The sequence below is a fragment of the Solanum tuberosum genome, unplaced genomic scaffold (genome assembly GCF_000226075.1).
Source record: "Solanum tuberosum cultivar DM 1-3 516 R44 unplaced genomic scaffold, SolTub_3.0 scf00314, whole genome shotgun sequence".
In the NCBI taxonomy this organism is placed as follows: domain Eukaryota; kingdom Viridiplantae; phylum Streptophyta; class Magnoliopsida; order Solanales; family Solanaceae; genus Solanum; species Solanum tuberosum.
The window spans coordinates 671,129-697,437 of record NW_006239241.1 but is presented as its reverse complement, the minus strand read 5'-3'; the positions used below and the strand labels follow the sequence as shown (position 1 = coordinate 697,437).

At 33.8% G+C, this 26,309-nt stretch overlaps 4 protein-coding genes across 7 annotated transcripts; 2 read left to right on the top strand and 2 right to left on the bottom strand.

Moving 5' to 3' along the window:
* Positions 1-3,074: 3,074 nt before the first annotated feature.
* LOC102591175 (ATP synthase delta chain, chloroplastic) lies at positions 3,075-4,005 on the top strand. The gene has a single exon (XM_006360231.2). It carries the CDS (start codon positions 3,148-3,150, stop codon positions 3,898-3,900), a length of 753 nt encoding a protein of 250 aa, XP_006360293.1. The 5' UTR covers positions 3,075-3,147; the 3' UTR covers positions 3,901-4,005.
* A 3,153-nt stretch (positions 4,006-7,158) lies between these two features.
* Positions 7,159-16,055, top strand: LOC102590816 (phosphopantothenate--cysteine ligase 2-like). 3 transcript variants are annotated; one of them, XM_006360230.2, is made up of 10 exons: positions 7,159-7,419; positions 11,996-12,165; positions 12,283-12,406; positions 12,493-12,537; positions 12,962-13,047; positions 13,346-13,398; positions 13,479-13,538; positions 13,715-13,816; positions 14,631-14,750; positions 15,532-16,055. In XM_006360230.2, exons 2-10 carry the CDS (start codon positions 12,030-12,032, stop codon positions 15,760-15,762), a joined length of 957 nt encoding a protein of 318 aa, XP_006360292.1. In that variant the 5' UTR covers positions 7,159-7,419; positions 11,996-12,029; the 3' UTR covers positions 15,763-16,055. The 3 variants fall into 3 exon arrangements, with proteins under 3 accessions (XP_006360292.1, XP_015170240.1, XP_015170241.1); XM_015314754.1 differs by having other exon boundaries at positions 11,965-12,165; XM_015314755.1 differs by lacking the exon at positions 7,159-7,419 and adding an exon at positions 8,661-9,339.
* Positions 16,056-16,231: 176 nt separating this feature from the next.
* On the bottom strand, positions 16,232-20,687 carry LOC102590469 (pre-mRNA-splicing factor cwf23). The gene is made up of 5 exons (XM_006360229.2): positions 20,284-20,687; positions 19,120-19,194; positions 17,933-18,072; positions 17,209-17,346; positions 16,232-16,739 (listed from the first exon to the last, which is right to left on the bottom strand). Exons 1-5 carry the CDS (start codon positions 20,552-20,554, stop codon positions 16,530-16,532), a joined length of 834 nt encoding a protein of 277 aa, XP_006360291.1. The 5' UTR covers positions 20,555-20,687; the 3' UTR covers positions 16,232-16,529.
* A 1,052-nt stretch (positions 20,688-21,739) lies between these two features.
* LOC102589942 (transcription factor TGA7) lies at positions 21,740-26,020 on the bottom strand. 2 transcript variants are annotated; one of them, XM_015314762.1, is made up of 10 exons: positions 25,887-26,020; positions 24,783-24,947; positions 24,401-24,568; positions 24,242-24,319; positions 24,021-24,080; positions 23,860-23,937; positions 23,721-23,778; positions 23,113-23,384; positions 22,469-22,696; positions 21,740-22,292 (listed from the first exon to the last, which is right to left on the bottom strand). In XM_015314762.1, exons 3-10 carry the CDS (start codon positions 24,563-24,565, stop codon positions 22,140-22,142), a joined length of 1,092 nt encoding a protein of 363 aa, XP_015170248.1. In that variant the 5' UTR covers positions 24,566-24,568; positions 24,783-24,947; positions 25,887-26,020; the 3' UTR covers positions 21,740-22,139. The 2 variants fall into 2 exon arrangements, with proteins under 2 accessions (XP_015170248.1, XP_006360289.1); XM_006360227.2 differs by lacking the exon at positions 24,783-24,947.
* Between the last annotated feature and the right edge of the window lie 289 nt (positions 26,021-26,309).

Sequence of the window (26,309 nt, the reverse complement as noted above, 5' to 3'; positions counted from 1 at the left end):
ATATTTTCTACTCACCAACCAAACATGAGAAAATAAGTCAAAAATCAACTTGTTTTCCATGAAAACATTTTCTAGGAATACATTTTCCTTCATACCAAACACAACCTAAGAATGACAATAATATTGAATATTTGTTCTTTAGTTTTACATTGGTTTAGACAATTAAAATACATAATCTAATTTTAATTTTCCTTAAATATTTAGTAATGTAACTAATACTTATTAAACTTATTTTAGCATGATTTAGTACTTTTAAATTATGATCATTTTCATTATGACTTTGCAATATTTATTTTATATGATGATTTCATTATTATTTTTTATTGAATATTTTAGTGTCATCAGTACTCATCTCATATTTTGTGTTATTTTCTTAAGAAACACCTTTGATAATTGTATTTTGGTTGGACTAAAGAAATATTTGGAGCACAAGTTAATTATATCTTTGTATGCAAACTTTACCGAAAAAATCCGAGGTTTATTAGTTTGGTTTGATTTATAAATTTAAAGATTCGACACAATGGTTTGGTTTGGTATTTGAAAAATCTGAACCAACCTGAGGTTGAAAAACCCGAAAAAATCTGAATTTTATTAGTTTGGTTTGGTTTATAAATTTAAAATTTTTACACAAATAGTTTGATTTGATATTTAAAAAACCCGAACCAACCCGAGCACGTACACCCCTACTCCAAACATTGCATCTACCTCTAATTTCGATCGACTATATATCCAATAGCCATGTATAAAACCATGTGTTTTTGTCAACTATGGTTAAGATTATTTTTCAAAGTTACCTCTAAGAATAGAAACAAATTATATCTAAAGAATTTTAAACTGATCATATGTAACCTTCATATATAGTATTTCTTATTTTTATTGCTACTTATATCCTTTCCCTTTTTTTATTTTATTTTTCTAATAAAGGAGAGCTTGATAGTCAAACTCTGTAAAAAAAGAATTTCTCTATTTGGCATTTTCCTTTGTTTTATGTTTGTGTAAATAAGAATTCATTGCATTCTTGAATTTGTTCATCTTATAATAGACTCTCATAATTACTTTTGCTTCACTAATACTAACGACTTTTCTATATTATTATTATTTTTTGCTAGATTTGTTCATCTTATCTTATACTACTAGAAATAAAATAAATTCCTAATACTGCATGAATACACCTTCAAAAAGCATTTATTGGTATGCTAGATAAACAAAGGATGGATTGAATATTCTTAATTTCTTGCCATTAAATGTTGTCACAATTTACTTTTTATACAACTTAATTATACAAGTATGATTAAAGAATGTCTTGAAGGGGTTCCAAAAACTTTCAATTGCCATATATTTTATGGATTTGATATGTGAATTCAATTTTAAGAAAATATCCCTAATATATCCAGGATTTGAATCTGGGAGTTCTGATTAAGAGAGAAACAACCTCATCCATTGCACCACATCCATTATTGGTGGTTTCTTTGTAGCAAATGTTTGGCCATAGATTTTTAAATATTCTTAAGAAATTAGTTGGATGAAGTTTCAATACGTGCTTGATCATAATTTTTGAAAACATATATTTTACCTTTTATATATATAAAAAAAACCATGAAACATAATTTACACAATTAATCTATTAGATTTATACGTATAGTATTATTTTTTGTCAACCTTTTTCCCTCATTGCAAAAGAATATAACTTCTTTGTTGTGTTTAATCGAAATTAAAAAGGTAGATTGCTTATTCTGTTGCAATTTTCACGATAAGTATTTAAATATATTAGAAAATTAACATCAAATAAAAATAGCCTATGGTAAATAAATTTGTGAGGGACAAACACGAAAATAAAACATACTACTACTACAAAAAAAAAAAAAAAAAATTCGTCACAATTCATATGGTGTTTTTTCGTCTTTTTTTCTAATCCAGAAAAAATGATATTTTTTTTATATTTAATATGAATTAAATTTTAAGTTATTTTATTTTATTTTTAATTGAAATGATGGAATAACTTTGACATGGGTGAGTATGGTATGATATTTAATTTTTTTGATCGATAGCTACGGTTTCTGATTTTTAAAAATAATATATTATTACTATACCAAATTAAATTCAGTATGATTAGGATATTTTTAAATTAGATATTAATATTATTGTGATTGGTAGATTGGTAATCATAATTTGTTCGACTTCGACTTATATATAATATAAATATAATCATATAATAAGGAATATGACTTGTGTTTTTTTTTTTAGAAACGTTTCAATTATATCATATTAACACCTTAAACATGTAGAAATATTTCCGTAATTATAGGATGGATTTGGCGGATGATTATGCTTAACAATTTTGATTTATTGGATATCAACTTTTAAATACACTAATATGCTAACCAATCAATAAGCTAGGTATTTGATATCAAATTAATAATTATCGAGTGATAATTGTGCAGTATATTGAATCAATCATTACATGCTCCTTTTTTTCACTTTTACTCATCAATATATCGATTTTCTATCAACTAAAATAATTTTTCTAGCTTTACTTATGTTGGTAATTATGTAATTGTAAATCACAATGAAAAATATACGAGAATCTAAATTTTGAGGATTCATACACATAAGTATTTAGTATATAACAAATATATTTACGGTATCAACCAAAAATATATATTACTTATGATAAAAACATAACTATGATAATTCTTAACAGATTAACAATATACTCAATAAGAAAATTGAGTAATCTAGTGCCACATCGTAAACCATTAACAATACTCCAATTGTTAATACACTCAATAAGAAAATTGAGTAATCTAGTGCCACATCGTAAACCATTCACAATACTCCAATATTTAATATGTTCATCGATCATTAATTCGATAATTCAATACTAATTAGTTAATAAATTAATTTTGCGATTGACTTATCTACTCAAATGTGAAGTGCACATGTGTCAACTCCTTATCCCCATAAACCATAAGATAACAGGCCATCCTTCACCGGAAATAAGAGATAATCTTATCCCTTCATTACCGTCGATCTGCACTTCTCCTTTAATCTCAACCGTCCATTACCCTCCATAATCCCTTTTCTCATTTCTCACTCTCAAATCACTACTCTCACTTTTCTCGAGCATAGAGATTTGATTTTTCATCAATGGCGGCTCTACAACAAACTCCGATAACTTTCCAATCCCGTTCACCGCCGCCGACTCAACTCATCACCGGAACCGTCGCAAAGCTCTCCTTCTCCGGCGGCCTCAAGCTCCCAAAACTCACCCTCAAACTCCGATCCAAACGCACCTCCCGCCGCGGACGCGGCGGCGGCGCTCTCGGTGCAAAAATGGCAGATTCCGCGGCCGGTAGCTACGCGAACGCTCTCGCCGATGTAGCTAAATCCAACGAAACACTAGAACAAACCACCGCAGATCTCGAAAAGATCGAGAAAATCTTCGACGACGATGCGGTTTACGATTTCTTCGTAAGCCCTATCGTAAGCGAAGAGAAGAAACGTGAACTTGTAGATGAGATGGTTTCATCTACAGGCATTCAACCACACGTTGCGAATTTTCTCAACATCCTTGTCGATATGAAGAGAATTGAATTAATCAAAGATATTGTTAAAGAGTTTGAGAAAGTTTACAATACCGCGACTGATACTGAACTTGCTGTGGTGACTTCAGTGGTGAAACTGGAATCGCAACATTTAGCACAGATCGCAAAAGGAGTTCAACGATTAACGGGAGCGAAAAATGTGAGGATCAAAACAGTGATTGATGAATCTCTTGTTGCTGGATTTACAATAAGGTATGGAAATTCAGGATCCAAATTGATTGATATGAGTGTGAAGAAACAACTTGAAGATATTGCTGCACAGCTTGAAATTGGGGATATTCAATTAGCTGTATAATTAATTGTTGTGCTTTTCTTAATTTTAATAATTACTACTTAATGATTATTTTTGTAATATATAATTTTGCGTAAAACATAATACTATTCTGAATTTTTGGATGAATGTAAATTAGTTGCTGTATGCAAATTCAGATCAGTTGATCTTTCGAATCGATTAAATACAAAAAATCGAAAAAATCGAGCTATTATATTTCATAATCTTAGATATGTGTACAAAATTTACATCATTCATATAGTCCATGAGTTTCCGAAGCAACAGTTACAAGCTCTTACGAATCTCAAAATTAAAATTTCATATAGGAATTGATTTATCTAATCTTTAAAATTAAATTGAATTAAAATATTTTAAATGATTGGATTTTATATGAAAATTATTATAGATTTTACTTCTTAATATGTCAATGAATTTTTTTTTGTGAAATATTAATCAAAACTTACTCAAATGAAAAACGACGCTGGAAATAACATTTAAGAGCTCTTCAAAGTTACAAACAACATTGAATTATGATTCTATGGTGTCCCAAAACTAATGGAATGTGTTAGACGCTCAATCCTTAAAATCCATTAACAATTATTTTTTAACTAACAAAAAGTCATATCTTCACTAAGAAAGCATTGATAGCTTAGAGATGAAGTGTGTACTCGCAAGTCTATAGGTGGTTAGGGATGATAACAGGGCGGGGCAGGACGGGTAGGTTGAGCTTAATCCGCATAATTTTTAGTCCGCCCCGCCTCATGCTGTATAACATTTTTTTTAATTTTCAACCCGTCCCACCTCGTCCGGCATAGATTCGCCCCGTATAATTTTTTTTTTAATATTTTTTTTTTTAGTTAAATTTAATCTATTAAAAATAAAATTCATAAAAATAAATTCACTTTTTCATTAAGTTATATTAATTTAATAGGATAGTGAGTTAAAATTTTATTTTTTAGAGGTCAGTTAGGAAACATGTAAGAAATTGTATTATTTTTTATTGAACCATTTTCATTTACTATCTTGAATATTTTAGTAGCTTTAAAGAAATGATCTTAATTAATAATGTTCTATCACTCTTATAACATGTAAAATGTTAAAATTAAGTTTGAACCCACATAAAATCACATATACTGATCGTAAAAGAAGAATCTAGAACTTAGAGAGAAAATATCTAAGGAAGAAGAAGACTTTGTTATTGATCAAAAAAGTGTAGTTTAGCTATTTATACATCACATTATCTGTTAGTAACTAACCTTCTTTTAACTAACATTCTAAAGGTTGTTATAACTAACTGATGGAAATGACTAGTTTACCCCTAACTATAACCGTGCTAACTCACTACTTAGCTTTTCATATAACAACATATACCCGCAACCCTCCCTGCATTAATTTTTAAAAAATTCACTTCAACCCGCCTCGCACGACCTTTAATCCACCCCGCCCGTCTCGCACAACCTTAAACCCGCTTTTCCCGTATCCGCCATGTCCCATTGTCATCCCTATAGATGGTTTGGGATTGATAAACCTGAAACTATGAAACAAAGCAGTCATTTCCAAAGCTTGTTGGGATATTGAGAATAAAGCTGACAAACTATGGATTAAGTGGATCTACTTATACTTACTACATTAAGAGACAACAGTTTAATCATACAATATATGAATTTGTACGCTCTATTTGAATTGAGAGAAATACATGAATTTTTGAAAAGAAATAAAAGGAGATGACGATGAAAGAAACAATAATGATACTCACTATCAAACGATCCCTAAGTATCTTTAAAAATACCCATTAAGTCTTGTTTATCACCCCTAGACGGACGAACAGGAGATTTTTATACTAAACAATAATAATAAGAATGAAACAATAAAACATAAGTTATTCATTAATCAAATTGAAACCTAACAGCTAAGACATGAATTCTAAGTCAAGTTCTGATTTAAGCAATGCACTAAATCAACTAAATATGAAAGATAAATTAAAACTTGAAATCTAACTTAAGTTTTGATGACTCGATGTAGCTGAATTTTTTAAAGTTGACAATCTTAGATATATATTATGATTCTCCTTGATAAAGTTTAGGACTGTACTACTAAACTTAAATGCCTATCTATTGAGAGTAAATAAATTAATATTCACAAAATCTTTTGTAAAAAATTATTCACACACGTTATTTACATCAAAATAAATAATTCAATCATAACAATTACTATACTTTAATGTAAAATTACAAATCACTTAATTATGATAAATAATAAATAAGTGTATGAGCTACATTTTATCTTGTATTTGGTGATTTAATTCAAACGCTTAATACATATGAATATTTACTTTATTTTTATTATCGTCTATCTATTTGATATTTTAAAATAAAAATCACATAAAATAAAGGTCAAGGGAGTACGTTTACTTTTTCGCTGATAATGATATTGCCTAGCTTAATAAGAGAGGAAGTTAGAATTTAGATATGATCATGATTAACATTAATTGAATTGTTTTTTATGGGTGAGAAGATAAAGTTATTATGAGATACTTTATTTTAATTGTAGTTTGAAATAATTTTTAGATAGTTATGTGATTGTAAATTATTTCATTTCAAATAAAGTGAAATTTTCAAGTTAAAATTATTTTTGATATGATAAGATAATATCTTTTGAGGCTTATTAAAAAGAAAAAATGTGCCACGTAAAATAGGACGAAGAAAGTATATTATATGGATTGATTCATATTTAAAGATGTGTCCACAGTCCACACTAATATTTCAGTTAATGATAAAAACACACGTTTTTCCTAATAAAAAATTACAATATTTTTGATATTATGAATTCTTTTAGAAAAAAATAATCATATATTGAAGAAGTAATTATGCATTATGCATCATCAAATGATGTGCTACCGTGGATGAGGCTACATTTTTCTTAATAAAAAATTTCGAATTCGAATAGTAAATATAAAAAAGTCCATTATAAGGAGCGCTTTCTTTTCAATAAAACCCTATAAAATATAAATCTGAAATAATCAAGCTCCAATATAAATACTAAACACTAAATAAAAAATTACGCATTACTCAAAAAAAACTTCACCATGAATACAAAATTGAAAACAACAAAATGTAAATAAATAGCCCTCAAAATCTGACCTAAGCGGTTGGCGGCTATTAATTATAAAAATTGTAGGAGTAATAATTATCAACATTTTTTCCTTCAAAAATAATCTTGAAATACGATCAATTATAATTATGCATATTTTTTGAATACGCCGAAGTAACACAAGTTTGTTTACCTATAAATTTCATTCTTTCTATGTTTCCTTTTGCCACCCAACTTTCCATTTCTTTGAACAAAAAAAAGCAAAAAACTTTCCATTTCTGAGTTTCTCCATCAAACTAAACTCTAATAGTTAAAACCCAGTTCTTCAATTTCACTCAATTTTGTAGATTTTAAAGAATCTTTCAATTTTTTTATCCCCAAATCCATCTGGGTTTGTAGAAAAGTAAATAAAAATCGAATCTTTTTCTGCTGTGTTCTCCTCCATCGCATCAGGTGAATGTTACTACAATCTTTACCCTTTTGTTGTTGATAAATGTGAGAAATTTTAGTACTATTAGCTGTTTTTTGTTTGGGTATTTAGTATGTTTTTCGTGAAATTTCAGAATTTTAGTTTTTGACCCTTTTAAGGTGCAGAGTTCATTCTCATTTCTTGATTATTTTGAATGTGATCTTTGCTTCATGTGGGAATGTTATTAGAGTGTAATTCAACCAGTTAATTGATTTAAGGCTTGGTTCCGAATAAGTTGAGATCGGCTATATTCAATTATTTGTATCTATTCCAGTGGTGCATTCAGAATTTCACTAAGGGGTCGGAAAATTAAAATGTAGTGCTTGAGATTTGAGTTTTGAACCCCTGAACAACTAATCCAACTTCTTATCTTATGTAAGGATGTTCAAAATCTAGAAGCTAGAACTAAGATGTCTCAAAGGTGGAATTCATTCTGACAAGCTAACACAAACTTTAGTACCTTGGATTTGAATTTGTGATCTAAAATATTTTTTTAATTTCTTTAGTTAGTACACAAATATGTAATACCATTGGCTGGTGCATTGATGCTAAAAATCAAATAATATTATAACGATAACTGTATTTTAAACATGTCTTGATATTTACCGTTCAATGGATAAGATAGGAGATACTCCCTCCGTTTCACAAAGAATGACCTGGTTTGACTTGGCACGGAGTTTAAGTAAATAAAGAAGACTTTTGAATCTTGTGGTCCTAAATTAAAGTTATGTCAAATGTACAAAATTGCCCTTAATCTTGTGGTCTTAAACATGCCACGTGGAAAACAAAAAGTAAAATGTTACCAAAAAAGGAAAGAGGTCATTCTTTTTGAAACTGACTAAAAAGGAAAGGATGTCATTCTTTGTGAAACGGAGGGAGTATATATTATACATAAAAGTTTTTAAAGATATCGTATATTTATGGTGTAACTTTTTTGCCAAGGGGTTCTGGTGAATCCCTTGCTACCCTCTAGATCACCCTCCTTCAGGGACGGAGCTAGAGGGGTTGGGGGTTTGGGGGGTAGGAGGGGAATTCATCCAAGCCTGCTTTGCTCGAGAATCACACTGTATATACGCGGTGAATTTTTAAAAATGTATAAATATAGTAGATGATGAATTCTCTTGGTAAAAATCTTGCCTTTGCCGCTAATTTCGCGCTACATAGGTCTATTCCGCTCCAAGTTGATGTGTTATTAGTAGGAGCAAATATGGTTTTTGGGTGACCTCTATGTGGGGTTTAGTATATGTTTTCAAGCAATTCAGAATTTAAAGTTCGTGTCCTGATCAATTTGATGTACATGCTGTTGACACCCAATTTTGACCCAAAAACACAATACAACATAGGTAGCCATCCCAGCGTACAACAGAAACAACCATCTTCCCCTCTCCATTATCGCGTCCAGTGCGAGAAACAGTCCGCAGCAGCCCAGAATCCAGCGCGCATCCATCTTCCCCTCTCCATTATCGCCCGTACGCGAAGCTTCTAGAATCGATCCAGGTGTCTCAATGTCGTAATCAGGCGGCCCTCACCTTTTTTCCGTTGAGGAATTGTACGAGAATCGTACTCATTCAAGCTGGCAGTTTTCGAATTTCAAATTTCAAATTGGAAATTCACCCAATTCTTTCATCCGGTTTCCCCTCCAATTTCCAGCCCAAAATCTCCTCTATTTAAGCCTCTTTCTTCTTCATTGTTAGGGGTTGGGAAGAAGATAGAACGAAATAGGGGATAGAAAAGAAACACAACTTGTATAAGAAAGAAACTACAAATTACAGTGAGTTGCTAAGGAAATAGGCTTAGTATATATTTTCTCTTTTGTTCGTGGGTTGCTGGGGTTGGCAGAAGCTCGTTGGAGTCTTTCTGTGGTCGTCTGCTCGTTCTCGTCTCGGTTCGCTGCCCGGAAAGAGGTAATGCCTCCTCTCTCACTTGCGTTTTCGATTCCAAGACGGATCTTTTTTTTGATGAATTTCTTTAGCTTTCTTTTGTTCTTCTTTGTTGTGAATTTGATGTTATATCTACTCCTTTAGTTTGAGCCTTATCTGTTTAATCCCAACCTAGCCTCATTCATTCATTTTGGTTAGAGGGTTCTTTGAATACTCATCAGTGTTAATGTCTTTATCTGATTTCTGGTGTTCTGGTCCCATATATTTTCACAAATCATTTTTGGTTTCAAATTTTCTCTGGGCATTGATTTGATATGTTTCGAGTTTACCTATTTGTGAGCGATTATTTAGATTTCATCTCCGTATGATTTTATTTTCTTTTGAAGTGTGATGTGACAAGAAATCTGGTGGTCTGCTGGCTTCTTTGTCTATTATAATCTCAGCATGTTGGCCTTTTCAAGTACTTTTCTGCTATCATTCGTTGATTCCTGTTTAACATCACATGTTTGTTGCTCGAAACGAGCTCTATAATGCAGTAATTGATTAATTTTGGCCGTGGATCTTCCTTTCAATTGGGCTGATTCTTACTTGAATGCTTGATAGATGTTTAAATTCCAATGTTGATAGTTGGCTTCATGTTAATTGAATACTACTATGGTTGTAGTTAGACATGATATTGTTTGTAATTCAACTTGGCTTATAGGGTTGTTGTTAGTTTATTTCTAAATACGCATCTAATTTTTATGTGTTGGTACTGTTTTAGTTCAAAATATGATTAATAATACGTTTGCTCTTTCTCTTTTTTTCCAAGTAATATGTTCCTAGTACATTCTTTCATATATTTGCTAACTTAGTTGTTCTGATGCATAAGTTTTCTGTTTCTGTATGTACCTGCCAATCCTTGGTTGTTTTCTTTTTCTTCTCCTCAAATGATCTCTGTTAATCTCGTCTTGTTGGCTAGAGCCGTCAATATGGGCTAGGTCCGTTGGGCTGGCCTGGCCTAACCCGTGATTTGATAGGCTGGGCTACGATTTTTGGAGCCCATTTAAGGAAAGAGCTTTTTAGCCCGGCCTGAATAAGCCTGTTGATTTGTGGTGGGGCTTGAGAAATATGGATAGGGCCGGCCCATGGGCCAAATAAAAATTAATTAAAAAATAAAAATAAAATAGAGTATTAAAAATAACAGGAGTCTACACTCAAATCTGTTTAAAGTTTGAAATATTACAATTTAAATACAAATTATGTTTATAAATTATATACTACATAAAATAAAGTTCCTAAAATTTCTAGGGAATCACTACATAGGCCATAGCCTATGGAATATTATCATGGTTTTTGTGTTTTATTATGATCATTGGAAAAACAATTAGGTTAATATTTCTATTTAGCTATTTATGTTTTTACTTGAAATCAAACTTAACAAATATTATATAAATAATTTTATATGTGTATTTGATTAACAAATAGTAACACTAGTCGATATTTATGATAATATTTTTAAATTATAATTTAATTTAAAAAATTATAAAAAATATAATTTTAAGAAAAGAGGGCTGGCCCGGCAAAGCCCACGACTTGTGGGCTGGGCCGACCATTTTCTGGCCCACATAAAAAATGGGCTAGCCCGGCCTGGCCTGTTAAGTTGCAAAGCCTGTATGGGTTAGCCCGAATGGGGTGGGCCAGCCCATATTGACAACTCTATTGTTGGCCTTGAGTCATAGTCTAAGTTTTGATTTCTGAATCCAGTTTGCTTGTTTTCTCGATCTGTCACGAGGAAGTTTCCATTTATTTTGCTAGTAAAATCGTGTAAGTTGAATAAGTTATTGCTGTACTTCCTTCTTTATGATGTTTTTTTTTTTTTAGAAATTGATACTACGGACTTTGCGACATGCTTATTTAGTCTTTTATGTACTCTTGTGTTTTTAGCTTTCTACTTGCCTTTATTCAAATGCTATATTCGTAAGCATATCCTTACTTTGGGGGTTGCCTGTTGCCTCCCGTGTATATCAACCTTTTAGAAAACAATTATTTCTCCCTTATCATGTGTTACTGCCTCAATAAGGTATCACCATCCACCTGTTAGTGTTCATTTATTTTTTGGAGTTTAATTTGTTTTGTTTCTTTTTCTTTGTTAATAACAATTAATGCAGTAGTACTCTCACATTCCCCTTTATTAATTGTTAACCACCAAGTGTTTCTCCAAGTAAAATTTGGTTTTCTTCTTTTTATGCTTGTAACATCAAATATGTCGGATACAAAGTGTTGCATCTTATATTTCGGAGTTAGGTTCTTCGTATTATTATCATGAGTATGGGTCGAGTTTCCTGTCAAAGCTATGCCTGTTTGCTTCGGTATCATTGACTCTTCTAAATTATACTCGAGATCCCATGATGAGCTATTAATTTGTATGTTTTGTTTTGTTTATGCATGATTTTCCTCGGGTTGTAGTTGGAGTCAAATCACAAAATAGTTGTAGTTGGAGTCGGCTATATGAATCATCTATAGCTGTTGTGCTTTATTTGGGCCTTCGTCCCTCCTTTTCCCATTTAACTGGTAGTGAAGTTGTTGATGTGGATCTCTAGCTAATATTTATCTTGGAAAATCCCTGTTATTGCACTTGCTTTTGACTGATGAATGGGTTGTTCTCAGGTTTTGATCTTGGTGGATTGTCATATTGTAGATAAACAATCTCTGTAAGGATTTCCACGGTTTCAATGAATAGCACCGATCATGCACCAGAAACACCAACACTTAAAATCAAGGCGTTCTTTGAATCAGCTCCACCACTAAAAGATGCTGCTGAAATACAGACAAAATTGAAGGAATTTGTCGACCGGAATTCATCATCAGGCAATTTTTCTTCCATTCAGCTATCATAGCTTGTATTTTTTCAACTTCCTTTCCACAATCTGGATATTGACAATGCCATGTACTTTATTCTGACTTTGTCTTTATCGTCATGTTCAGGGAATGGTAAAGCAAATAGGGTGGTGTGTGTGACTTCTGGCGGTACAACTGTTCCTTTGGAGAAACGATGTGTTCGTTATATTGATAACTTTAGCTCTGGTCATAGAGGATCTGCTTCCACGGAGTATATCATGAAAAACCATACTTAAATTTTCTAGTACGCATTTGGTTCGTGTAACGTCTTACAGTCAAATTAAACTGGAATTGCAGGTACTTTTTGAAGGCTGGTTATTCTGTCATCTTTCTGTATCGTAGGTTTGTGTCAAGTGCATTGCTATGTATTACCATTATCCTGATCATGTTTCTTCCCTTCGAAAAATATTACTCCCTCCGTCCCTATTTACTTGTCCATATTTCCTTTTTTGGTTGTCCCTATTTAGTTGTCCATTTTGACAAATCAAGAAAGGACAACAAATTTTTTCCTATTATACCCTTATTTACACTTCTTGAAAATTGTAAAAGTGTATGTTGTTTCCCTCCAATTTATTTCACTTGAATTCAAATAAGTGGTTGTAATTTTGAAGTGAAAAGTTGTCATAAGGGTAAAATTGTAACTTCACTGTGCTAATCATTGTTGCCTTAATCTGTGTGCCATTTCTAAAGTGGACAACTAAAAAGGGACGGAGGGAGTATATGCTCTTGACTGGATTTTTAAGGCCATGAAACTCTACATATGCAGGGGAACCTGCCAGCCATTTTGCAGATCACTGCCTGACGATCCATTGCTCGAGTGTTTTACTTCAACTGATGATTCAAGTGTTCAAGGTCTGTTATTTTTGCATTTATGCCCAATACAGATGCATGGGATTTTTTCCGTTTTAACAGGGGGGCAGGAGACCTAATAAAATAGATGTGAGAATTATAAAAGGAGGAAATATAATAATGTGATAGAATTTGGAAAGCTACTTCTGTTTATATTAATATTCCTAATTTCCTTTATGTCGATGTTGCCCACATCCCAGCTTGTTAGGTGCTACCTCGGGTGGTTGGCGGGGATATTTACCACTGTTGCTTGGAATATTTTGAATCTGGCTGATGTTGTTGACCATTTTATGCTTTTCAGTGGACCCATCGCATGCTGAAATGGTGAAGAGAGCCATTACTGAAAATCGTTCTGTAAAGATCTTAATCAATTTTTCATTTAAAAAATTTCAATTACATTTGTCAGTAATTAACTTAAGAATTTCTTATTGCAGGCAGTTAATGGCGGTTTCCTGTTGAAATTACCGTTTACAACAATTTTTGAATATTTGCAGGTCATGTTCAATAGTTTTTTTTGTGTGATAAGTAGGTTATGTTCAATAGATTGGTGCAAATCTATTTGGTATATTCAATTCTAAAAACTTCTACTCTGAGTAAGCAATATGCTCCATATCTGATATGTTGTATGAATGCTTGTAAAAGAGTATTAAATGTGGTTTGTGTTAAACAGATTCTTCGGATGATAGCTGTATCTTTAAGGAGCCTTGGTCCTAGTGCTATGTTCTATCTTGCAGCTGCAGTTTCTGACTTCTATGTACCGTGGGAGAGCATGGTAATTATTTATTCCTTCTTGGCGTTGTTTTGGTTGAATGTGCAGTTGGAAATGGTTGGATGCAGTTCAATCGTTGTGAATTTCTGTTTTTCTTATTTCTCGTCTCCTGTCCTCTTTGTTTCAATAACCAGAAATAGTAATGTATAGAACAATAATAACTAAACCTCAATCGCAAGCTAATTGGAGTCAGGTATATGAATCCTCAACATAATATTTCACTGCTCCATACTTAATTATCTATCACTAAGGTTCTCTTAATATACTCTAGTGAGTATATCTCTAATATACTAAGAGTCTTCTCGTAAGAACTAGCCTTCTAGTAGGCATCATCATTACAGATTTTCAACTTCGATTTTTTCCTATCTTTTGCTAAATCTGTCTGGATTCGGAGATATTTTAAATATTTTGAGATGAATTTTTTCCTTGTGATTTTAGGTCTACCTCTTCCTCTTTTAACACCTTCAATCATCATGTATTCACGTCCTTGAACTGGTGCATCTGGAGGCCTACACAACATGTGACCAAACTATCTCAAGCGATATTCTCTTATTTGTCCTCTATACGTGCTACTTGCACCTTCTAACGGATGTGGTCATTTTTGTGTTATCTAATCTTGTACGATTGATGGATTCATCTTTAGCCTTTATGACACTCATCTTGTGAATATGTTGGAACTTTTAGAGGGCCAACATTCACTTACAATATTGCTGCCCTTAATGTCGTTTTGTAGAACTTACCTTTTACTTTGGTAGGTAGAGATGTTAGTTCGTCTCTCATCTTCTGGTTTCTACTAAATAAAAACTAATTTTTACAGACGATGCATAAGATCCAGTCAGCTTCTGGTCCTTTGGACATGCGGCTTGCTCAAGTACCGAAGATGCTTTATGTGCTTAGAAATGAGTGGGCACCTGTGGCTTTCTGCATATCTTTCAAGGTTAGCTGATCATCTCTCGAGTTTCCTTTACCAATCTTGAAGTCTGCTGTACCAATAAAAATATGGTGTCTGAACAATTAACCTGTGTTGAATATATATTGAGGAGAACTGTGCATATGCTGCTGTCTGGAACTAATAAGATCAAAGTCATATTTTCTTCATCTTATTCTCGCAGCTCTATTTTTATTTTCTCAGGTGTTTATTTGACATACATTTGCAAATACTTGTATTCTATTTCTTACAAGTTTCACGAGTTCAAAACTTATTAAAGAGTTCAAACATAGAGTATATGTGATCTTTCCCCCCATCAAGTTACCATGTGGAGTCTAAACTAACTCAATCAGCATGCATAATCTGAATGTACCATAAAATATGATCGAAAGGAGTGCATAGTTTCTCGCTCCATTCCATCTTATGTGCTCCTTGTTCAGTTAGTGCCTTGGAGGTGGTAGGGGATGGGGAGTGTTATACTTGCGTGCATTTGATAAACGTGAAATTAGTAGTCTAATCTTGCTTAGCAACTTTTTATGTTTAGAATAGAACACTTTCAAGTTGAAAATTATAACTTTTAACCATTTGGTTGAAGTCTCAGGTCAATCGAGGACCAAGGTAACATGAATGTCAATAGTTTGTTGACTTGTTCCATAACATGGTCTTTCCTAGATCAAAACGCTGTTTCCCCCCACAACTATACGTATATATATGTATGTGACCTTTATGGTTTCATATCTCTGCTCATCACATTGTGCGAATACTGATTTCAACGTTTACTTCTTAACAGCTGGAGACAGATACAGATATCCTTTTAGGGAAGGCTGATATGGCCCTCAAAAAGTACAAGATGCATATGGTGGTAGCTAATGAACTTCAAACTCGTAAAGAGGAAGTTATAGTTGTCACAGAGCAGGAAAAAATCACAGTTCGTAGAGACACAACTCAGCCTGGGGCTGATGTCGAAGATCCATTGATTAAGCTTGTCGTGGACAGACATTCAGCATACATCGATGCATGATCTCTTGAGGACTGACCAACGATAGTTTTGCGGATTTGTGAACCTGACTTCTTTGAGGATTGTATTACATCTGTGCAACAATTATGTAACCAGCTATTTTAAAGGAGATAAACCCTTCCACCCCACTTAACCAACTACCACAGGCTCTCTTGAAAGAAGTAAAAGAAAGAGGGTGCCTTTTAGTTGTTCCAATTGATGAGTCTTTTTTTTGTTTTCTTGTTGAAGAATAAGTTTCGTGCACGAAAAAGGCGCTGAATAAATTAGTAAGATATGTTCTTCAGTGTTGGCTCTGATTCTTGCTGTTCCCATGTAGAAGTTAGCAGCACCATATTACTCCTTTTTCTCTGGGCATGATGTATTTCTTGATGATAGCTGTTTATTAGCGTCTTTGTGGCTCTAAATCATACCGATAATGCGGTAACTGGAGCCATCCTTTAACTCTAAACTTGACGTGAATCTCGTCTTGTATGAAAGAGATACAGCATCAATATACCCACAGATAATGAGTCTACAATGGCAAATAGAAAACTAAACGTTTCAACCTTGCCAAGTTCAGTAGAGTACAAAGTTAACCTATGATTGATGTTCATCTAAATAACTTTAAAAGATAACTATTTTTTCATTTGTAAAGTGATGTATGGGAGATATCATATATACAGCTATTTCTTCCTGTATTGCACAACACATTGTTTTAACCTGAAGTAGCTTTCCAAGATACTGTATTCTTCACCAGGTCCATGGAGGCGAACCAATACGCGTTGCATCTTCTATAGATTCTTATCGTCCTCCTCCGCAAGCTCCAGACCTTCAGCAGCCAGAAGCCTGCTAATGACTCTTTTCTTTTCTTCCTCTGCTTTTCGCCGCATTATATCTCTTTTCCTTAAGACAAGTGTATGCCGCTTTAACGTATTATTAAAATTCTCCACAGAAGCCTTTCTCTCTTTAGCAATGATTCGCCTTTCTTCTTCAGGATCCATCTGAAAAGGTCCATTTTGTCAATAAAATTTAGATGACGCTAGGAAAGAAATGTGCATCATATATAGTCTTCAGGAGTGGAATGAAGGGAACGACATAAGGAATGAGGAATGGAAAACTGCATCATATGTATGGTATAATGTAGATTGAGTGACCTGCTGGGTATATGGCTAATGCTAGTTCACCAAATTGTCGAATATCTATCACTACGGTGAGAAGAGAGGAACTGAGAAGAAAGAAAGTGAAGATTGATGAACTGATTAAGACCATCCCAATGTATGTTATAGTATTTTTCTACGTGGGATATTCAGAGCCACATTATGTTAATGAGAAGTTAAAGGATGTCAAAACACATCTTAATATGTGCATATCTTGAAGTGATATTCGTAAGTTAACAAGGGCAATACAGAATGCATGATTAGCAGGCTAGCACACAGAGATACAAAGCGTGTACTATAAGCAGTTCTATACCTTTGAACGAGCAAGGCGGCGGGCCTTCAGATTTAATTCTAGCTGCTGCTGTTCAGCCCATGCAGCAATGGCCATATCACCTCGTTGGTCAAATGCTTTTCGCTTTTTCATTAGCCACTCCACCCACGCTTCGGATGCCTGATGAATAACAGAAAAGCATCATGTTAGTTTGAGAAAATGAAGATACTGCAGGCCCGAGAAGCTAGAGAACAAATAGCACCACATTAAGGAAACACTTCATTGACAGTAAAAAAATATAAACAAATCCAGCCATCTGACAAAGTAAAAGTTTGGGGGCTAATTATGGTGTCAATACTAGAACTTTGCAAAATCACTAAAATCTTAGTATTGGCAAATTCTGTCCACACTGAAAACTTATCAACCAAAAAAAAAAGAAAAAAAGATTCCTGTAATCCTGTCCATTGAATATCTACAACATCCACAATATGCAAAAGGAATATGTAATTTCTCATTTTCATATACATTTCCCTTTCCACGTTGCAAAATTTGGTAGTTTGGAGTACACTAAAGCATGCTCATTTGGCCTAGCAAAATTCGCTTTCACACATCAACAAGAGGGCAATGTGTAGAACAGAGTCATTTAGATTCTAGCTCCTTTTTAGATTATAAACTGATACTACTTGGATAATAAGCAATCTTCTCTTTTTTTAATTGATGAAAAGATAATACATTAACAACTATCAACATTATTCTAAATTTTCACCTTCATGGGGTTTACTCGATTGTCTTTATCATAGTTTCTCCGTTCGTCTGCATCTATAAGAAGCTCGTAAGCAGCTTGAATCTTAATGAATCGAGCTTCAGCAGTTTCTCCTTCCTCAAGAGTCCCTCTGCCATTATAAACTTAGAGGAAACAGAAGTAAGTTCCAGATAGAAGAGAACAGCCGATACAAGGGCTCTAGGAAATTGATTCTCTGACCCAACAAGTAATCACTAGGATTGACCAACAAGAGACGGCAACCATTTACAAAAATTCTTGATAAGATTTTCAAAAGCCTAACCAAGAAAGAAGGCCTAATTTACTGAAATTTTGTTATTTGAGATTCATGATAGAGAAAATGGATATCCACACAACTGTAGTAGCTTGACCAAACTGGTTGAGCTAGGATTTCTTTTGGTATGATTATTAAATATTTCTTAAGTGCAACTGAAATAGCTCCGTACACAGCTAAAATCTCATCTATGATATTTCCAGTTTCTACTTGCGAGAAATGGAGCACCTCAATAAATCAAATATTGATGGAAATGATCTCGTGGACCATAGAAAATATTCCCTATCATCAATTCATGAGTTAGCTTTCTGTCAAGCCTACTTTGGACTTATCAAATCCGGCTTTTGTGCTACAGGTATAGGTCATTTCACTAGTACAAAAAGACATCATATAAATCAGTTCCAAAGATAAAGAGAGATCCTATCCAAGGCTTGTTAAAAAACATAGAAAGGCATTCCACTAGTGAAGATAACTCAAGTCATAGCAAAAGCCAGAGAGCCGGGAGAAAAAGTGGAAGTGTAATATTACATGAAAGGTCTACTAATTGAAGATGAGCGTACAACTTACATATGGACACAGAACAACTTGTCACATTTACGCATACATATACAAGCATATGTATTTACCGTATCTTTTTTCTTCTATACAAGGGCGTGAATAGAAGAGTCTTTTTCTTTACTATTCAGTGTCATGAATTCGATACCAGAGAATACCGTGCCAAACAAGTTCTTTTTTTTGTACATGCCTACAAATATAGCTAAAATCAAAACTAGCAGCAGATCAAACAAGTACTCAACATACTGATGCTGATTACCAAAAAGGCAAAAAAAAGGTAACCAAGAGAAAATGCATGTGTGAGGAATGCACTAAAGTGACAACTAAAAGATTAAGCACAAACCATCTGGATGGTAAAACTTCGCCAATCGTCTATATGACACTTTTATTTGTTCTTCATCAGCATCCCCTTCTAGTTCTGTAAACAGAAACATTGCATCAGTTTTTGCAAATATTGCAAAAGTACTGAAATGCACAGAGTAAGAGGGAAAGGACTCCACTGTGCTTTATAGTCCACTAGCACTAATATGAAGGAGCTCTAAAGGTAGTTTCAGTGTGTCTTATTACTAAAACCAGCAAAATCAAGTTGGTAGTGTATAGACACTTCATAAAAGTTAAATAAGTTGGAATGAGATTGTTCATATAGGCATATGACACTTTTACACATATATCCCAAGATGAAGATGTCCTTTATGAAGCCAGATCAGATAAACACCAAACAAAAAAAAAGAATAATAGAGAAGACAAGAAATGAAAAGACTAAAAGTTGAAAACTCATACACACATAGAACTCTTGAAACTATGAAAATGCACCATGTTAATTAGAAAGATTTGCTACCGATATAGAAATTTTCTTCCAACATGTAGTCTTTGAATATTTTTTTTCCAGCTTCCTTGTTGTTCTAATATGTTAACTTAATCTAGCAGAGCTAATAATTTTGTTTTAACGCAGTTTCGCAACTCCTAGATCCTCTACATTTTGCTAAAAGTCAAGTATTTCACACAACACAAATGTTCCTAAACATTATTCAATTCAAATGTATCTTTGATCAGAAACTATTCGTTCTTCCTTTGCGTTTTCTATAAGATGTTTTTCTCATCATAGTTCCCAGTCAAATTGAGTTCAACTTCTATTCTTTGACAACAATGGTCCACTACGCCTCAATCCCAAACAAGTTGGGGACTTCTATGTGAATCGTCCCCTACCATGATACACCATTTAAACTCATGTCAGACCACTATTATATAAAATACTAACAATTTCAAGTGTCTATTTTCATGGACTGGAAACCTAGAATATATTAAACCACATTTACTCTGCAAAAAATAATAATTTTACACTGTCACTATATATAAGTTAAATCCAAGCAAACCAAAAGTAATTTTTTTATACAGAACTATAAAATCATTTAAAAGCCAACTACATACTTCCTTTTTTAGCAACTCGTTCTGTCAAAATCAGACAAACAAATTGAAACCGAGGGAGTAGTTCGATACTCAAACATACCGAGAGTTTCATAGGGAGACTTTGAATCGTTCCAATTATAAGCAGAAGTAGTCACCATTTTCCTCTGCTGATTCAATCGATGATCCCAAGTTTCAATTCTACTCGAAGTATGATACCATGATTGCAGCACCGGTGGTTTAGTCCATCGAGGAACTGAATTAAGGTTCCAAGTTGAAACCCTAACTGCTGATTTTCCCAATAAGTCTCTGCAACAACAAGTAATTGAAAAATACACAACTTGAGGCCTACAAATAGATCTCAAATTGCTCATAATTTTCTATTTTTGGTTGTTAATTTCACTCTTCACAGAGTATTTCAGATTTCTATGCCATTAATGGAGTAGAAAATTGGAAGAAGATTTGATGAAGTGACAGAGAAATGAATCTTATTTAATTTTAAATTTTTTGTTTCCTCAAAAATTCTCTTCTAATTTTGTGGACGGTTTATTTCGTTACATTTGGAGGAAAAAGAATTAGCTAATGACTGTTGTACCCTCGACCTTTACATTTAAAAACACAATATCTATGTGATGTGTCAATTTATTTGGCTACCACATAGGCGGGCGGTACAACAACTCCGCTATTCTCCCTTTCTAAGTAGGGGTTCAACGGAGCTTCAAATAAAGTATAAAAGAACAATTGATTTTGAGTAGGATATGTAATACGTCCATAAGGATGACGTCGTATCAGACGTCTTGCTTTAACTTCCCTAGCTCCAACTTAGCAGAAGGGGCACCTTTTCCCCCCTTACTCAACATAGGTCCGCCGTTCATGCCCTTTTTGATCTGATTCGATAGGGCTCTGGATGAGGCCCTTACTTAAAAGAGCTCCTGTCCTATTTCAATAAGAGACGTGTTTGAGTCCGCTTTGAAGACAACTTGGAACTACCAACACAAGATCTAGTATTTGAATAAGCCAATCCAATAAATTTGCTCATTTGCAAGAAATTTCTATATGATTTATAATAGGGAATTATTAAACCCAAGCAAAATCCACAGTAGCATCACAAGGGAATGTTACTAATGGAACATATAGGAATAATAGGTCCTATTCTTTTTTTTTTACCCTCATTTGAATTGATTGGATTGAATTGATTGGATGCTTGAGCAGTGGATGGTATGTTATCCAAACTCCCATCATCAATGATTATCTTTGCACCAGCCAATTCCGACATAGATTTTGAATACAACCTTCCGTCTTCTCCTCTTTTCTGTTGACGTTGGCTCACATGTGAAATTAGTAAAATAAAACGAATTTGATTTTGTCGCGTTACTTTATCATCAAAGTTAAAATGCCGATGGATGCATGTCAGGTTATGATTTTCCTGCTGAATTTGTGCACCTGTTATGTCTTGTGTGACATCTCTTGGACTCCTTAAAAATGTCAATGAATGTGTATCGAATACTTCAATTTTGAAGAGTATGAGCAACATAGATTAGGAGACTTAACCTCGGCAATAATGATAAAGATATGAGGATATTTTATTACTTGTAAAATCAGATACAAATAGGAGGGAGTACTCTATTCAAACTAATAAGTGGGAGAAAACTCTCTCCATAATACATTTTTCAGTTTACACCATGTGTAAAAATCACATTTTCCAGATTTCTCTGAGTTTCATAGTTAAATTTCTCTACTCTCATCAAGTTCTTATTCTAGAATTATACACATCCCCCTTCCCTATGTACATAAAATTCTTGAAACTTGCCAGGATACCACCTGAATAACATGCGTTTTCCGAGTATGAAATTCTAGACAAGACTTCGATTACATTTTCCATGTACATCTCGTTCAGGCGTAGTTAACAGCTACATTCGAGGAAACTTAGTTATCGTCGTCTGCTTTGCTCGTAAAAGGCTAGGTAGGTTCACGAGGACGAGCAGCCCAAAGAGAACTTAGAGCACGAAGACGTTGAAGATACTCCCCAAACGCGAGTAACCCCCTGGCTGATTGGCGTGTAGTCAGGACAAGTGACAATTGTTGTAGTGTTTGCTGTCTAAGGTGATCTGCCTGTTAAGAAAATATGAGTACCAACAAAGATTATCATTTGATAAGTAACTTTCCACGACCACATGACATGTATAAGACCACAAGATTCAGAAGTCCTTTTTACTTTTTTAAACTTTGTGTCAAGTTGAAACCAGACAAAAAAAATTTGAAACGGAGGGAGTAATAGAAAGTGTTACCTGGGTAACGAAACTCTCGAGTGCTTCTAACTTTTCCATACTAGAAACCATTTGAGAACTGTAACTTCCCATTCCAGTGGTCATAGTTAGGATGTTCTGTGCCAGAGTCTGCTGAAGTTTATCCATTCCCTGAGTGAGAGCATCCTCGGCTTGCTGACAACAGTGTCGCAGATTACAGATTTTCACGATCTGCTGATCTGACAATGGCTCAAGTTGTGGCATCACGATCTATAAAATTGACGTTACAATGAGAAATCTCACACTTATTTGATAAGTTGCAGGCAGAACTTAAGGAAATAACACAAGCAAGAGATAAAAAGAATACGAGTGGGACTAATGGACGGTGAATGTTAGAGATGCAACTAGATCTCAACATCATTAGATGAGAATTTCAATCAATGCAGCAAGGATAGATATGTGAAAATAGTCGCGGCAAGAGTTGATTTTGGTGTCACAAGAAAACATGAGAGGAAATTGGGGAGCCTCTTTAAACGTAGATTGGCAATATGACGACCCCGAGACATTTATGTATATAGGCGTGATGACTACTTCAGGATATTTATGTATGAGCTACACTATGAGAACTATGATAAACGAATATTAGTAAGCTACAGAGCAGTGAAAATGCAGCAAGGACTACATACATTTATGAGTTCAGATGGCTTGAATCCTCCAATCCAGAGGAAAAAGCGTTCCACCGAAGTTCTCCACATCCCAGATATCAAGTAAAACACATCAGCTTTTGCAGCATCAACTTTCATTCGGAAGAGATTGTAGTAGTGGTTTAAGACGGTTTCTACCAGCAACTGGAGCTCCATTTCGCTTACATGGGATTGCAATATGTTCCTCAACTCTACGTTCTTTTTTTGTTGCTCTTCAACCCAGAGACTATATTCCATTTCAAATGCAGCTATTCCTGCATATGCAGCACCAGTTAGGGACAAAATTCACGATACACACTAGCTGTTTTCAAGAAAGTTACATGACGTACGCTCAAGTAAATAGGGTCACACTCTTGTTTTACTAGCATGCAATTTACCATCTTTCTAATAGACATTGTGAAGATTTTAGCTAGACAACAGCGTGTAACATTACCTAACAAAAGAGTGGAAGTAGTCTATTATTTTACGCAAGAGATTTTGAGCAGGTCTAGCTGAGTTAACATTAAGATTCTAAAACAGTTGATAATTTAAACTACTCATGAACATAAAATGAAAATGAGCTATTAAGCGACAAATCCGTATCCGCGAACCTGGATTAATTGTTGAACTTAGCCCCATATTACCATTTGAACCTAAAATGTACAGTCCCTGCAATAAATTTATTACGTGATGTGAGTTAATATGATACTGTATAGAAGTTAGAAACGCACAGGAGAGAATTTCACTGACCTGCTGTCGAGCTCTCTCCAGTTCCATTTCAAGTTGTGCTAGCTTCAAATTACTTTTTTCGAGCTGCTGAACATAAGCCTGTTGAAAAGAGTTGGAAAAGGAATCAAGGTAGGAATTCTTCAAATATCTACAACACAAGAAATATTACAACTTTCACATACCTTTTTCCTCATACGGCTTTTACGTGCAGCTTCACGATTCTGTGCTAGACGCCGTTGTACCTAACTTTCAATATGAAAATATACTTAGCCTTTAACATCAGAGGTACATGTCGTTTATCTATTCGTTTTGGTTAAATCACGAATGTTTCAATACTTTCACCTAAAGCATATAAACACGGAAACGAGAGATAAATAGAGATTTAAAGGTATGTTAAGCCCACCTTGTCTGAAACACTCTTTCCTGCTTGATTATCCTCAGAGCCAGAGGGTATAAGTTGGTCACTAGAAGTATATCCCGACTACAATAACCAAAAATATCAGTTCAACAACGGTAGAAACTTCGATTTAATTAGCTAGAAGATGCATGTATGGTTCTTTACCTTGTCATCTGCCCTGTCATTTGCTGGTGTGACCATACACGCACTAACACTGGGCATAATGTCACCTCTAAACGCGTCTTCCCACATACTCATATGGTGGAACGGTTCGAATATGCCCATCCTTCTTGTGGGGGCAAATTGAGTTGATGTAGAACTCATGTTCATAGACTGAATCAAAAAGAAAGATCACATAACTTACACGCGAATTTTAGATTACTGCAGAGCAGAGAGAGTAACAGAGTTACAGCTAAGAAAATCATTTCTAAGAAACTAAAAAATGATTGGACGACAAACAAACAGGTATTTTTTCGGATTATGAGATACATGAGGCACTTCTGGAGGATACAGCAAATTCTAGCTATGAAATCACCGAACAAGTCACCTTATAGTTTGATCATGGATGATATGAAATAGACTGCAATTGAGTTTCTACCAACAACAACATATCCAGTGAAATCCCACAAGTGGGGTCTGGGGAGGGTAGAGTGTATCCCGACCTTACCCCTACCTCATGGAGGTAGATAGGCTGTTTTCAAAGGACGCTCGGCTTCATAGCAGCAAATCAAAGTAGTTATGAAAAGGAAAGAAACAACAGTGAATAAAACATAGCAACTAATAACGAAAGCAGTGCAAAACATCCAGAAAAGGAACAATAACAACAAAATAGTACGATAACCTAAACACAATAAACAACAGATGATGGTAGATATCAAAAAGCAAGAAACTACAAGAATAAGGCTAGTACTATGACAAACACCACCAAGCCTAAATCAATCAAAAAGCAAGACAACGTTGCACTACCTACTAACCAAAAGAAATGAACTGTATCAAGAAATCATGGTCTATACGTCCCCTCCGTCTAACACGAAAAATAGAATAGAGACACCAATAAGGAAATCCATCAAACTTGATAAAGATTTAAGGAAATAAATACAACTTATCCAAGTGAAGAATCAACTAACTTTACTAAACACTCTGTTTCAGAAATTGTTAGCTATTTCGAAATAGCTTTTTATGCTTCTCATCAAACCACAAATTAAAGGTAACCAGAGTTCGTCCATATTATTTCATGTAATCAATACAAAAAACACAAAATACCCCAAAAAAATAAAAAATTAACACAAATAAATAGACTTCTAGTATATAACACACCACAACAGTTGAATCAGAATTTTCACTAAAGGAAATTTAAAATACGAACAAGCAAACATAACATATGAATATGTCAACCTAAAGAGATTCAACATATACTATATATACATAAAAAAAAATAAAAATTCATATATACAGTGTAATTTTCCAGCGTAAGGGACTCAGATGAATTCGCCCCTGAACACACACACAAAAAAACATACAACTACAACTATTATATGACTCTGTCTCTCTTTGTGATACATAATTCAAGAATTGAACTTTTTAGGCAAAACATTAATACTAAAAAGAAAAAATACAAAAATAAACTGAAAAATTAAATTAAGGGGCTAACCTGTTCATAAGTACAAAGAAACTCTTCTGCAAATTGGGGGTTTTCAAGAAAATTAAAATTGAATTATGGAATTATACAAAGAAGAAGGGAAAAAAAAGTGGCATTTAGAGGCAGAGAAAAAATAAACTGGCAAAAGAAAGTTTATAGTAAATTTATAAACAAAGATTAAAGTACTATGAAGGTAAAAATAAAAAAGAGACAAAGTATTAAAGAATTTGATTGCCTTTTTGAAAATGCTTGTCAATTTTTTGAAGGCTTTATATCGTTATCAAACAATATTTTTATATTATAGACATAGGCGCACACACACGGACTTGGCATATTTATAATTATTTCTAACAAACTTTAACTAACCTACCACCCTTTACGGAATTAAGAATTTAGACGTCGTGAATTTTAAATTTAAAGAGTATATTTTAAATG